Raw genomic sequence first — 15255 nt, forward strand, 5'->3', positions numbered from 1 at the left:
AGATTTGCGATGTTCTGGAGCGCGTCGTGCATGCAGAGGCTGCCAAGTGACTTTGATGTTACCGCTTCTTTGGAAAGCGTTCAATAAATGCCGCCTTGCAAGAAAAAAAGAACTACGTCTGAAAACAACATTTTATTTGTATGATTACAAGCCAGATGACGCAGTGTGCCCATAAGAAACGAGGAAAGCTTAGAAGTCAAGCGGAAAGTCGTCATTACAGGACAGTGAGTGTGGTACCGTGTATTCGCAGCGCGTTTAAAAAATGGTGCTTTGTGGGAAAAAAAGAAAACTACATGGGAAACGAAAACTTGGTTTGTTGACTACAAGCTAGACTTGCAGCATGGCAGTAAGCAATGCAGAAGGTTCCGAAATCGGAGCGCGAGTCATCGTTAGTGGGCTAATGATGCTCAGTGGGTGCGGTAAGGACAGAGTTATGGCAGTGGTTAGCTCCCTTTGCTAAGTTGTGTTCTGTGTTGTGCTGTCATTGTAGGACACTACTGGCACCCAGCGCCTCTCATCGCTACCTGCACAGTGCAGTGCTGTTGCATCGAATGATGCTCGTCTTTGGCGGCAATACCCACAATGACACTGCTTTTAGCACGGGTGACAAGTGCTTCTCTGCCGACCTTCTTGCCTATGACATAGGTCAGTTGTCATGTTGCTAGCCTACTATGCTGCCCCAGTGAGCTGTTGGTAGAAAATTTTTAATTGAATTTTTGATATTGATATTACAATGTATTGGAATGATAGGAACAGTGCATAAAATTGCTCTTTAACCTGTGCCTTGGCTTATTGTTCCACTCATTATTTGTTAGCAGTTTGGTGAGCACTTCAGCATGTTTTACCGTGACATATGCCCACATAAGAATGGGGTGAGCCAATTTGGCAGGTTCTCTCAGATTATGATTGGCAGTTTATCAATGTCTCTCAAGGGAAAAGTATACAACTGCTGTATCTTACTGGTATACTGGCACTCCCCTATGGGGCTGAATCATGGAGGCTAATAAAAAGGGTTCAACTTAATCTAAATTGAGGACAGTGCAGTGAGCTGCGGAAAGGAAGATTATTGGTGTAACGTTAAGAGGCAGGTAGAGGGCAGAGTGGGTTGGGTAACAAACGTGTGTTAATGACAGCCTAGTCGAAATCAAGAAGTAATGGGCTAGGGCAGGGCATGTAATGTGAAAGCAAAATAATTGACGTTCGTTAAGCATAACAGACTGGATTCCAAGAGAAGGCGAGCTTAAGCAGGGGGTGGCAGAAAGTTAGGTAGGCAGATGAGTTTAAAAAGTTTGTGGGGATAGGGTGGCCACAGCTGGCACAGGACAGGGTTAGTTGGAGAGATATGGGAGAGGCTTTTGTCCTGCAGTGGGAACAGTCAGGCTGATGATGATGATGCCCACATGCATGCAGTTTCACCTTTGTGAATGAAAGAAAAATTTCTAAGATCAGAGGAGGTAGAGCAAGTAGCATAATAATTGTTGTGAAAGGGTGTCTGGCTTTTGCAATGTCTTGTTTCCTCCATTTTTCTCTCTGTAGAGTGTGACTCATGGCAGACGTTGTCTGTGCCTTCATCGTCCTACCTCCAGCTAGAGCGTTTTGGCCACTCTGCCGTGGTCTACAACGAGTGAGTGATAAGCATTGTGTGGCTGTGAAATTGTTTGCTCACTTGCAAGGGTTTTTGTTCAAAATGCTGTGGTTGTTGTTACTTAAGGTGACACACTTAAATATTGGCACTCGCTTACATATTCTTTAAAAAGGGCGGGGGGGGTCTTTACTTGTTTTGCTTATTCTTACTAGTCCTGATTGAATTTCAGTTCTTTCTGTAAGTAAAGAACTCTCGCAAATAAACCTGTGTGCTGTGAACTTGCTTAAAGGGATGCTGAGGACAACTCTATTGAAAAATTGTTCTCAGTTAAAATTGTTTAGTTTAATTTAGTTTAGTTTAATGGGGGTTTAACATCCCAAAGCGACTCAGGCTATGAGGGACGCCGTAGTGAAGGGTTCCGGAAATTTCGACCACCTGGGGTTCTTTAACGTGCACTGACATCGCACAGTACACGGGCCTCTAAAAGTTCGCCTCCATCGAAATTCGACCGCCGCGGCCGGGATTGAACCCGCATCTTTCGGGCCAGCAGCCAAGCACCGTAACCACTCAGCCACTGCGGCGGCTTTCAGTTAAAATTGATTCTCTGGCTCTTATTGATTATTTATTTATAGTACACCTTAAATGCCCCTAAGGGTACAGTCGAACCCACTTATAGCAAATCTGAAGGTCACGTGGATTCCATTCATTATATGCGATGTTTGTTGTAAGTGGACTCTGCATAAAAGCCAGAAATATTAGTCCGCCAATGTGGCCTTTATATCTAAAAAAAAAATGGAGTTATGCATTAGCAGACCCTACCACGGCTGTTTTCAGGCTTTCCAGGGCGGTCACATTCTCCACACCAAGACCCTTGCTGCCGACAGTCAACTTTAGGGATGGGATGTAACTAATCATGGTTGAAGCGTTCATAGCAGCTGGTGACAGGTTGGCCACATTAATCAGATTTCTAGCAGTAGGGGAGTGCTCGTACTTGCCAGTCAGCGGCTTTGTCGGAGCACGCGGCTCTGCGACGTTGTGGTCCACAGGAATGTAGTCATCTGAGGGCACATCTGGCCAGCTATGCATAACCGATATGTTGCCACATATCTACATGCATCTGATCACGTGTGTTTTCGCGAGCTTCGTCTATCGATCCTATGCCTATGCAGCGACGAAAGTAGCACAGCACTAGTGGCACAGAATGTATCAACTGTACTGTCCACTGTCTGGGGCTGCCTGCATCCGGTAGAAATGCAAAAGATGGGAGCTGACTCGGCAGGCAACACATACTGTGTGACCAGCATGGCCAGCAAAGCATTCAGACTTCTCAAATCGCTGCTGTTAGTTGATTCATTGCCATGGGCAGTAGCAGAGTCTTTCACACAAAAAGGTGGAGGCATTGTTCATAGACAGCATTCACTTGTTCACAAAACACGCGTATTGGTTTCATCTCTAATGTTCCTGCAAGGAATAAGCGACCATGTAATGATCCATTTCACTCTTGATGCACATGTTCTCACTAAAAAAAGCTGAAAAATTATGCTACATTACAACAGAGCCAATGTTTCATCAATAGCAGCAGAGTTTGAGTCTCATTACAGACTGCTTCGTGAACTTTTCACAGTGAACAATAGATGAAAACTGGTCTCTGTATAAAAACAAACTTCTGTTGTTAATTGAACGCTGCATGCCTAAAAGAAGGGTGCCTTTTAATCCCCATTTACCATAGTTTAACAATTTGCTAAATTGCCTGCGTAACAAAAAAAAAGTGTGTTACGTTGAACTAAAGTTACAAATCATCCTGATCACTGGTTCATTTATCACCGCATTGCCGGTGAATTCTGTTCAGCAGTAGCTAATGCCAGTAACACTATTCCATCGTTCCTGGTTTCTAACCCACGGAAGTTTTGGTCTGTTGTCACAGGTACTAAAAAGAATGTTCTGCAGTTAATTTAGTCTGACATGCCAGCTCCACGAAATCTTGAATGATACTTTCCCTACTTAGTTAATTTTGAGTGAGTGTAACTAGCATTCAGCAGCCATATAGCTATTATGCCTTGTATGCCAAGAATATTGACCTTTTTCGGTATGTACCGAAAAGTCTGGCCCCTACTTATAAAAGCTCCATTTTCGGTGAGAATGGTCACTGTGTCATTAGAATGGCCTAGTTTTCAATACAAACCAACTTCAATTTGTCCACACTGTCCCTTTAAAGGTGCACTAAAGAGGAATCTTAACTCGTCTTTTTACCGCAGGAACTCGTTCTACACGTTCCGGGCATTCTTAGAAACTTCGAATGATTGTCCTGTGTGGCCGATTGCCCTAATTAAGTCGGATGAAATGTCCCGACTTCTACCTTTTTTTTTTAACTCAACGCGGTAGGTAGGAGGAGTCAACCATCGCGTCGGCCAGTCCCGTGGCGGCTTGCCGCTTTGCCATGGGCAGGGTGATACGTCAATCAAAGAGTCCATGTGTATTTTTATTTCCGTGGGCCTAATTTGTGGCTATATTTTCTGTGACTGAAACTGTTTATTCACAGGAATCTAAAAAAAATTGGCTGTGTTTTAGCTCTGGTTAAGCCTGGTAGGTAGCGAGAGCTACAGGCCATGACTACGTTTAGGCTTCACTGTGGTTAAGCAATGTACTGCTACTGATGATTTACTTGGCTAATCTCTGTCTATGCTTGTTTCGGTCCAACGCCGAAGTCTGGCTTCCTTTAGAGACGCCAAACTCGGCACGTCGTCTTCTACTGTCGCGGATTCACTGTCGGAGGCTAAGCGAGCTCGTCTAGCCGTGTCGTCATTACGACGCTTATCAAGACGTTTGACACGTTCTTCTTCGGTCTCTTCGGCATGCTGTCTTGTCCTTGTTTCGTTTCGACGCCAAAGTCTGGCTTCTTTCAGCCTTGCTGACTCATCATTCTCAATAACGGCCAAAGCACAAGGCAGCATTTCTTCGCGCCACATCAGCGTGTGGGCTACTGGCGTCACCGGAGGCGAAAATCTGGCGCTTGGAGCGAGATGACGCAAGGAGACGTAGATATCTGGCGAGGCCAGATCTCAGCGTTGGCGCTGGAAATACCTCGTGGGCGAAGATTGGTGTGGCCAAAAGCCGCGGCCCGTTTGTGCGAAGGCAGCAGCGCCCCTTCTGTACCCTTGATATTGTCCCCCTTGCCCCTGCATAAGGTTCTCTTTGCCACTGAATGGTACGATTAGCTACAGACAGGGGATAATTGAGGAGCTTTACCCACGATGTCTCCCCACCCCCGTATGGAGACGCTAGTTCGTATGCCCTCATGTGTTTGGTCGCCCTCTCCTATGGGTTCCGAGTAACCATGCCGGTAGACGAGACGCTGACGTGATGCCGAACAAACGCTGCGGCTCGCCTCCCACTATGCCGAACAGTATGTATATACACACTGTGACAGCCCCTCTTCCTCTACTACGCATGCGCACAACTGGCGAGGCGAGCAGCGTCTGCTCCACGACGAGGTAATGGCGGAGTGACGTCATGCCAGATGGCGTGCCGAGCGGTGCAACCACAGCGAAAGTGCGACCATGCTGAAGAGGCGAAGCGGCTGCTGTAATGTAGCTCTCACTGCAAAAACAAAATAAAAGCGAAAGCGAAGCCGCCACGGGACTGGCTGAAAGGTGCTTCATGCGTTGGTTGACTCCGCCTATCTACCGTGTTTAGTTTAAAAAAAAAAGCGGGAGCCGGGACGTTTAATACGATTTAATTAGGGTAATCGGCCACACAGGACAATAATTCGAAGTTTCTAAGAATTCCCAGAGCATTTAGATAGAGTTCCCCCTGGTAAAAAGCATAGTTCAGATTCCTCTTTAGTGCACCTTTAAGTCAGAATTTGCTTTGTTCAGTCAGAACTGGTGAATGCCTTGTGTGTGCCATAACACTTGCTAAAAGTGCTTCTCTGAAAATAGGCTGCTCCGTTGCTCTGCGCTTTTTTGTAATGAGGCTGTTTTAACATAGCATGGTACACTACCATAATCTGCTGCCTTAATGTGCCATGTGCAGCCACACACCTGCTTCATCATACTTGGCAGAAACATGGCTTCTTGCATGAGTGGACCGCAGTAGCATGCAATGCAATGCTGAAACGCTCAGCTAATTGGCGTGGTGAAGTGTTAGTATGCCCACACGGCCTTCGTGGCACCTTGCTCATGTCACAGGCTGCTGTAACGCCTCAGCAGATTGATTGCATCAGGTTTTTCATGGCTACTGTTCAGGTGTTAGCATGAGACTTGCTGTTGTTGCCCTCACTATACATATTCTCCAGCATATCATTAAGATTAGACCTTTCATTCATCTCATTCGCAAGGCTTTCTCTTATCTGACACAACTTACACTGCCACACATACCTCTTCAGGACCGCCTGCGGTGGCTCAGTGGCTATGGTGTTTGGCTGCTGAGCCCAAGACTGTGGGGTCAAATCCTGGCTTTCATGGCCGCATTTCAGTGGAATTGGAATGCAAACATGCCTCTGTTCCGTGCGATGTCAATGCACATTAAAGACGCCAAACTGGGTGAAATGAATTTGGAGCCCTCCACTGTGGCATCTCTCAGCCCACACACAGCTTCAGAATGTCAAACCCCTCATGCCATACTGCACCGTACACAGGTTATATACTGCAGCTGTCTCAGTTGTGTTCTCTATACCTCGTGCACATTTATTTATCAGCATTTTGTATCCATGAATACAGTGGCTTCAATTATGCTCTTCTTGTTTTTTATGCCTGTAACATCATTCATGACTCTATAATATAAAGTGCGCATGAGCAAATTGTAAGCAATATTGATTGTGACAGAGGCCTGCTTAGTCTGACAAGGCCATGTTGGTTTGGCTAATACCATTACCCTAGATAAGCCAGTGTACATAAGCCAGCATAATGACATAATAGTAAACAGCATCTTGCTGTTTGCTGTTATGTCATATGAGCTGTGTTGGCATTGCTAAGTTTTTTTTATGTTCTTCTTTAGTGTTAAAAACGAAACAGCGGAGCGCAGCCTTAGGTTTATTTGGTATCTTATGAGAGAGATAATGAGAATTCACTTCAGTGTTTCTGCAAACAACATACAGGTAAAAAATATTGTATCTTAGCATTCTTTTTACTTCCCTATTTAGGACTGAGTGCAGGCATATTAGTTAGCTATAACATCTACTTGAGGCATAAATTTTTGCTTTTGCACAATTGATACTGTTTGGCAGACTGAAAATTTCTTGCAGTCAGACTTAACATTGCTTAACCACATTAATCTATCTTTAGTGTCTGCCAACCGCTCACTCGGCCTACTAAAGCATAACCTCAGACTGGCTCCCCCGCATGCTTAACCACATTAATCTATCTTTAGTGTCTGCCAACCGCTCACTCGGCCTACTAAAGCATAACCTCAGACTGGCTCCCCCGCACCTGAAAAAACTCGCATTCATCACACTCATTCGTCCGAAGATTGAATATGCATCAGCCATCTGAGATCCTGATCAAGCCTGTCTCATAGCTAACATTAAGTCCTTGCAGAATCGTGCTGCGCATTTTATTTTTTTAGACTACCAGCACCACTGCCCAAAAAAATCGCGCCGAATTAGAAGACTTGTCCTACCGCCATACGCTATCAAGACTAGCACTCTTCCATAAACTGTGTCACCATTCTTCGCTTCACCATGATTTTTTCCAATCATCATCAGCCTTCTTTCCGTGGCTCGACCATCCGCACAAAGTTACTCATCGTGTGTCGTTCGTCTGCATTTGCGAAATCATTCATACCACGCACTGTCATAGAGTGGAGCAATTGACCAGCGCACATAGCCATTGAATCTAATGCCTCCACATTTGTTGCTCTCATCTGCAGCGACGTTGGCATTTGAAATGTTTGAAATGTTCGAAAGTTTTGAATGTTTTTTTTTTTCTATTTGCTGTACTTTTGCGATTACTTCTGTTCTTTTCGTGCCTAATACGTACACCGTAGTATTTTTCATTTCCGTTATGCCTTATCATTTTCTTTAAACATATAATTTGTATTGTATTGCTTTTTATCGCCTGCTTCTTTATTTGCTCTGTGGTGCTGAATTATTTTTCCACGTTATACCTAGTCTGTTTATTGTTCCTTTGCTTGATAATGATGTTCCTTGTACATGTTTTTTTATGCGGAGCCCCCCCCCCCCTTATGTAATACCCTCGAAGGAGGGTATTTAGGGGCAAGCTGAATAAATAAATAGATAAATTACTGATGCATTTCTAGTGTGTATGAGCATGCAAAGCCTTATTGAGTGGAGGGAAAGAATTGGACCTAGGCTAGGTACTACTTGTCTTGTTTTAATTTGTGGTTCTCCGCAGGTCAATGTACATTTTTGGTGGATTTAACGGCCAGATGTTGACAAGTATCGTCAAATTTACACCAGGTAGGTTCTAAAGAGAACTGTCAAAACCTTATGCAAGCTTGCCATCTTTCTACTTGTTTAATACTCCATGAACACTGGCATCTGATTTTGCAGGGTCATGTCGAAGCTTTTCCACCCCTGAGAAGTGCATTACATCAGCAACTGGCATCAAGTGCGCTTGGAATCCAGACAAAAAGGCTTGCCAGGCGTTTCACCTCTTCAATGCAACCAAGGGAATTCACACATGTCCTCGAAAGTCTGGTAGGCGTTGTTTGTGAGCAAATCCCTACTTGACTGATTCTCTTTTGCACGGAACTCTCACCAGCTTCTATGTTTTCGGGTTCTGTGTCTCAAGAGAGACCTTTTTTCCATGGTCGTTTGGAATCCTTTGTGACAGGAAAGTGTAGAAAGCCTTCTGGTTGCTCTTTTCTTCTGTGACCATATTTTGCATAGCTAGCTCTATTTCCAATTTTACAAGTGATGGCTTCTATGTGGCACTTTGTCATGAGGCAGTAAGTTGGTCTGCCAGCCACCGAAATGGTTACTGCAGGAACAGGGGGAAGTACTCCTGTGGGGTGGCAGTCTTGATCAGTGGCAGAAAGAGACAGGCTCTAAAGAGACGGTTGTATGTGTGTGTTATGTAGTGCAGTGACACTTGTCTACGTCTACCTGTGAGGATGACACTAAAGAACGGGCATGCCAGGCCACCACCTATGCACCTCATTCAGAGGGCATGGCAGCAAGTCTTGAGAATATTTTAGTGCGCAAGCACTTATAGCGTGCATTGCCCACATTTAATCATTGTCTGTCTGTTTGTCTGAAGCCTGTTTTGTGGTAGGCCGCTCACCTGCCTAGGTGTATATAAATTCTTGAAGGCAGGCACCGCCGTACCGCAGCCCACGCTCCGCCGTCGGTTACTGTGGAGTGAAGGGGGGAAGTTGGCGGGCGACAAAGGCCTGTGCCCTTCCCTGTTTTTTCTATCTTTTGCCCGGTCGCGGGGACTTCATCATAATGTGCTGCGGGCGAGCTCGGGAAGGCGTGCGCTCTGCTCCGCACCCACTGTGCACGCGGCAGTTTTGCAGCAGACAACGGTGCTGTTAGTTTATGACATTGCTCAGGGTGCTTCAATATAACCGTCGCTGCCAGTATCGGCTTAAAGCCGATAACTTCGAATTGCAATTTCTAGCTCAAATGAGTGCATAGAGCCCTACTTCTTTTTTAAGTACGCATAATACCGTAGTGGCTAGTCGCTGCAACGTAAAAGCAAGGTTTGTTGGTAGACCATGTTATGACCCTTTAACCGCCACTTACCAGGTTGCATGACGACGCCATCTTTTATTGGTACTATCGAGTGTTATCATGCGTGCGCGCACGCATGCACGCGCACACACATGCACACACACACACACACATGCACGTACACACACAGACACACACACACACACCTAGGAACTCTGCCCACTCTGTTAGGCTGCAGCTCAATTAATCGTGAGAGGCTGCTCAAGAAAAGCAACCTGGGTCACAACCGAAGTCCCACAGATGGCAGCACCTGCCATAGAAGGGCATTGGCGCATTGCTTAACTGCTGCACCACTGCGCCAGAAGTGGTAAGAAGGTTCCAAGGAATCTATAAATGTAGAGAATGACAAATTTCGCATATATGGACATTAACCCATTATTGCGTGAACATTAACACATTATCGAAATGGACATTAACCCATTGTCGCTATCCGAACAGTAGCCACCCGTCAACACTGGATCTGAACACCAGAAGTGAAGTGAAAACCGAACTGCTGGCGCACTTGTTAGGCTGCAGCTCAATTAATCGTGAGAGGCTGCTCAAGAAAAGCAACCTGGGTCACAACCGAAGTCCCACAGATGGCAGCACCTGCCATAGAAGGGCATTGGCGCATTGCTTAACTGCTGCACCACTGTGCCAGAAGTGGTAAGAAGGTTCCAAGGAATCTATAAATGTAGAGAATGACAAGTTTCGCATATATGGACATTAACCCATTATTGCGTGAACATTAACACATTATCGAAATGGACATTAACCCATTGTCGCTCTCCGAACAGTAGCCATCCGTCAACACTGGATCTGAACACCAGAAGTGAAGTGAAAACCGAACTACTGACGCACCTAATTCGCATTTGGCCGAACTATGCAAATCGACCATAATTTTTTTATCACTGTCAGGTAAATGTGTTATTTTCTGTGCAGTGGGCACCAGTACAGTAGTACTTGCTCCTAGGAATGTACTTCATGTGACAGGGCTCCTGAATATAGAAAGAAGGTTGGGAGCTGTGAGCTCTGCAGTGATGTCAGTGCTAGCTATTGTATTTTTCCCTTATTTATTTTTCTTAAGGTAACTGAGGTCTTCAGGCAGCAATTAGGTTTGTGTTGTTCAGGGTCACCTCAGATCAGTCTTGCTTTAATACTTGTTTATCTCATCCTGATTTCATCAGATTTAAGGACCACGAAAAATTCAGCTGGAAGCTGTTATCATCATTGTATTCATCAGTGGAATGGAGCATTTCAGCCAAATTTCAGCCATACTTGAAATCACTGCATTCTTTGGAAGTAATAAATTCACTGCAGTGACCTTACCTGGCAAAACTGGCTAACGATATCATAGACTGTATTTGACAAATTAGTACTGCTTGAGTTGTCTGAAGGCTGTGCATACTCTGCTAAACTTTCTTCCGTGAAGTGGAGTATGAATGGTATAAAATTTCCAGAGTGATAGCTGTATTAGGGCAGTTCTGGCATTCATGGTGCCCTCGTCGGTGTGGGTAACCTGAAACTGTGATGTCATCACGTGGCCATCTTCTTTTGGGCAGTCATGGGGAAATGGCACGCGTGTGGTTATTTCACAGCATGGTGTGGCGTGTGTGTTGTAGGCAGTAGCCACATGCACAAGACGCGCGCCAGCCGCAGCGAGCCTCACGCGGGCGCGCCGCTGTGCAGCCAAGCCAAGCCACGCAGATGGCCTAGCCACTGCATGTGGCTACTGCCTACAACAGTGTGGACCAGTGATGAGGGGTGTGCACTTAAGCTAGCCAATCAGTGCGGATCTGAGTGTCTGCATTCATTTGACGGTGAAGGTGATCAGCTGTTTTCTGTCACTTTTTCGTAAAGTCTGGACGAAAAGTCGGTGTTTCTGTGTCATTTGGGCAGTTAGTTTGTAAGCTCTACAGCTTGCTTGTTTCTGATGTCATAGCAACCCTGATTTCTGCAGTTTCAAGCAGCGCTCTTTAGTATGCCTTTTGGTGACAAGATGTATGTTATTTTGGCATTAGGTCTGTGGTGGTAGTGTTAACGGGCAGGTGTAATTAGCCTTACATTGAATGTTGGTGATTGCTCTGCCTGTGTTCCATATTCCAAACAATGTATACTCCAACCACTGCAATAGAAGGACAGTGACCTCGAATTTCGAAAGTAGCCTTACTACCATGTGCCTGGGGACTTTCTGTGGTCCGTGGACCTTCTGGGAATGCAACACAAGCTGTGCTGTCCAGTGGCACATTCCACCTTTTTTGGCTGCACAGAAATGTCTTGCGGTCATTCGAATAGCCTTGGCAGACAAGAGGAAAATGTTGTATGTCACCCATAATGGCACAGCTGAAGCACATAGGTGGTGCAGCTCAATGGATTTTGTACAGCTATGCCAGCACGTAGGCAGGGTCAGTGCACAGAAAATACAAAGGATTGGCTTTATTTTGTGACAGACCCCATGTCTCGCAGAGGTGATTGAAGCAAAGAGAAGTGGTGTGCCATAAGCTGCTTTGCAAAATTCTTGTCTGCTGGAAATGTGCGTGGCCAAGCTTGTTGTAGAAGACAACGCATTGCCATGCTGCCAGTGACTTCAACATGAAGTAGAGCAAGGGGGGGGGGCATTGGAAACACACCGTAAATCCTTTATGCTTGAGTTTTCTTATCCAATTTAACGATCAATGGCTGATATTGTCTGAAGGAGCCACATTTGGAGACACCCTAGTGCTGACTTTGGGTCAGATATATTCCGTTTCATACATCAGGTGCAATGTTGTGAAAGGTACAGAAGTAGTCCGCGTAAAAAAAAAAAAAAATTGGACGGACACCTCAGCTCTGCCTTTAGGGTATGACATGATAGTGTTAATGGGTTAATGCTCATATATGTTGAGTCATTGTCAACTTTACATTCATAGATCCCTGGGAGTCCTCATACCCCTCCTGGCAGAGTACCTAGTGCAGCGGTTAAGCGATGCACCACTGCCCTGCTATGGCAGGTGCTGCCACTGGTGGCACTTGCACGACCCAGGTTGCTCTTCCCGAGCAACCTCCCGCGACCAATCATTAATTTAATCGGCGGCATGTTACTCCATGGTTGTTTTGTGGTAAAGTGGTCTAAGGCACGAGATATTGTTTTGTGTGTTTGCCGATTTTTTTCGCAACATTCACGTAAAGCATTTATGTTGAAATAAATGTCTTCAAAAAGCACATTCTATTGCTATCACAATCATACATAGTGCATTTTTTTATACCTCAAATATTTTGCAGGAAAAAAATCATGTCTGAAACCTACCAAAAACGTTCATTTTGCCCGTGGTAACGAAAGAGTTAAGCGATACACTGCTGCAGTGGCAGGTGGTTGTTCCTATTGCAGCCACCGGTAGGGATAGTGCGGCCCGTGTTAAAGAGCAACCTCTCTCGACCAGTCATTAATTTAACTACCACCTGCCACTTGCCTCCCATTGGCTGCAGCTTGCGCGACGCTTCTCCAAACCAACCAGAGCTTACCTGAGTAACTCGGGTAAGCTCGGGTTAGTTCAGAGCAAGGGACAAGACAAGACAAGATTCTTGCTTGATGTTTGTGCATCCGGAGTAGTGCTTTTGCACTAACTAAAATGTGTTCGTCTTATCAGAAGTTCAACTTCTCAGATGTGTCCCAAGACAAGATATACGAGCGTGTGGCATGTGTCCAAATATAATACATAAAAACAGTACAGTTAGGATCTTGCTGAGAGGCCATTTTATTCAAATGGAGCATTTATTGCAGTATGCATGAAGTAAGCTGAAGAGTGAGGGCATGGAATGGGCTCATATTATCCTTTTTTTAAAACGGCACTGGTCCAGTTCTCTTTGTCTTCTGCAGAAACTCATATTTGGGGTCTCTTTTTTCTCTGATTTATTTCTGTTTTTCTTCTGCCTCCAAACACATTAGAGGTGCCCAGTTTGGTAGCTGTGTGCCTCTCTCGCGCTTTCCGCTCTGTAGCTGTCAACACTATGAGCGGGTGCACCGCAGGCCTTTCAGTCCGCCATAGGCAATGCGCACGTGGCGCCAATATCTGGCCTTTTCTGTGCTGTCCTAATGCATGTTCAGTTTAAATTCAGTGCCACGGTTATAAGCCCCAAGGCAAAGAGTGGGTGCACTCTGCGCCTGCATGCCTTTTCGTTTGTTGGAGGCAACATGCTGCGCATGACGCATGCACAGTGGGCAGATCTGGCCATGTCAGATCTATGCGGTAAGCGCAGGCAGGCGTAAAGGTGCCCTGCCTTTTCTGCACCAACGAAAAAAGCTTATCCCGAAGAAAGCGTGCTGCTGCAAAGCAGCTTCCTCGCACTTCAGCAGGAAGGTGTGCGGAAGCCATCTCGTAAGGGTAGGCTTTCTTGTGTGGAAGCGTTTGTATGGTTTTTCTTTTCTCGATGCAGCTACACGGATGCCCCATGTGTACCGTTGCATGGGGTCACCATGGTTTGCAGTCGCTGCATGAGTGAAACAGTTCGTTTTTTGGGGATTTTTTTTACATCAAGTCATATGGGAAACCAACCAATTGGGCTCGCATCATTAATCATATTCGAGAATTCGTCTTGACTGAGGTCTTGGATAAGGGCCTGCTGTAGTACCAATAGCTCTAACGAGGCCTGCAGATGCAACGGGAGGCAATGATCTATGTCTGCGACCTTTTTTGAGGTGGCTTGGTTTGGGACTTCCAGTAATCTTTTTAGGTGTACTACAGGGATCTCCTATATTGTATTACTGACAAATATCACTCGCGCTTGTGAATGACAGTGTCCAATTCATGCTGCATCATACAGTAGCTGCACCAAAGAATTTTGCATTATCTTTTTGGGTTTAGTAGTCTTTTGTGCTCTTCTTGCTGTTTCCTAGAAATGACAGTGTCCAATTCATGCTGCATCATACAGTAGCTGCACCAAAGAATGTTGCATTATCTTTTTGGGTTTAGTAGTTTTTTGTGCTCTTCTTGCTGTTTCCTAGAAATTCCTGAAAAACTTCTTTTCTTCCAGCTGCCAACCTTACTGTGCTTTGTGAAAAGCAGACTTCTTGCCCAAGCTGCTTACAGAATAACTATGGCTGTGTGTGGTGTGGCACTGTCTGTGCTCACAAGCGCTGTCCCAAAGGATCCAAGGTTGGTGAACACCTTACCCTTCTCTATACATTAAGCCTTATTGTAATGCACTCATATGTAGGCAAGCTGATTGTTAAAGGGACAATCTGCTGCTGGAGACGAGTATTAAAATGTTCAAATATTCTTGTAGATTTTTACCTATGATGACATTAGCAAGGGCAGAATTCAGGTTTAGGCTGGAATTTATTTTTTTAATTGGCAAAGAAAGTCAGGTCAAAGCCAATGGTTGCTTGTGTTAAAACTTTGTGGCTCTCCAAGTACTTTCACAATGTCGCCTGGGGTCGATATTACCATATTTTCTAGTGTATAAGTCGCACTGCCTTGAAAAGCCGGCAGTTTTTTGGGCAAGAGAATCGCAAACAAGTCACACCAGTTCAGATGCACCTGTTCATTCGGTAAGTGCTATGAAAATACACTGGGGATACCTTCGTTTCAGAGAGAGGTGAAAATATACGCTTGCAACAGCTATCGCATACACAGACGATCCTCGAGATCTGGATAGTGTGTACTCTTCCCGCAGTTTTAGCTTGTTCTTCAGTTTGATGGCATTGTGGGTGCCGTTCACAGCACAGACAAGGTGCATGGCACAGGTCTTCACACCTCGCCAAGATGCGGTGGTTTGAGTAGTGGAACAGCGTGTTTGTTTTGGCAAGAGCCGTGGCTGCGATGACTCGCCCGGTGAACTTGGCAGCACGCCAAGGTCAGTAGTGTTGCTGTGTTTCTCAAGCTCTTTGCTCCCCCATCATAGCTAATGCTCAAACGTTCGCGTTACTTACTCCTAACCATCCTGCAAGTTTTTTTTTGTTAGTTTCATCTGCCAGAGCACTCATGCAGCTTTGTGCCAGTCGCGGTTCATTTTCTCGCTT

General features: G+C 45.3%; 1 protein-coding gene across 1 annotated transcript in view; it reads left to right on the forward strand.

Moving 5' to 3' along the window:
* The window catches only part of dsd (attractin-like protein dsd), a 116158-nt gene that overhangs the window by 19633 nt on the left and 81270 nt on the right, over positions 1 to 15255 (forward strand). The window contains exons 7-11 of the mRNA XM_077645532.1: positions 491 to 645; positions 1537 to 1624; positions 7936 to 8000; positions 8094 to 8240; positions 14268 to 14389. Coding sequence (XP_077501658.1) covers positions 491 to 645; positions 1537 to 1624; positions 7936 to 8000; positions 8094 to 8240; positions 14268 to 14389 — 577 coding nt within the window. The remainder of the gene's footprint in view (positions 1 to 490; positions 646 to 1536; positions 1625 to 7935; positions 8001 to 8093; positions 8241 to 14267; positions 14390 to 15255) is intronic.

The sequence above is a fragment of the Amblyomma americanum genome, chromosome 1 (genome assembly GCF_052857255.1).
Source record: "Amblyomma americanum isolate KBUSLIRL-KWMA chromosome 1, ASM5285725v1, whole genome shotgun sequence".
Classification (NCBI taxonomy): domain Eukaryota; kingdom Metazoa; phylum Arthropoda; class Arachnida; order Ixodida; family Ixodidae; genus Amblyomma; species Amblyomma americanum.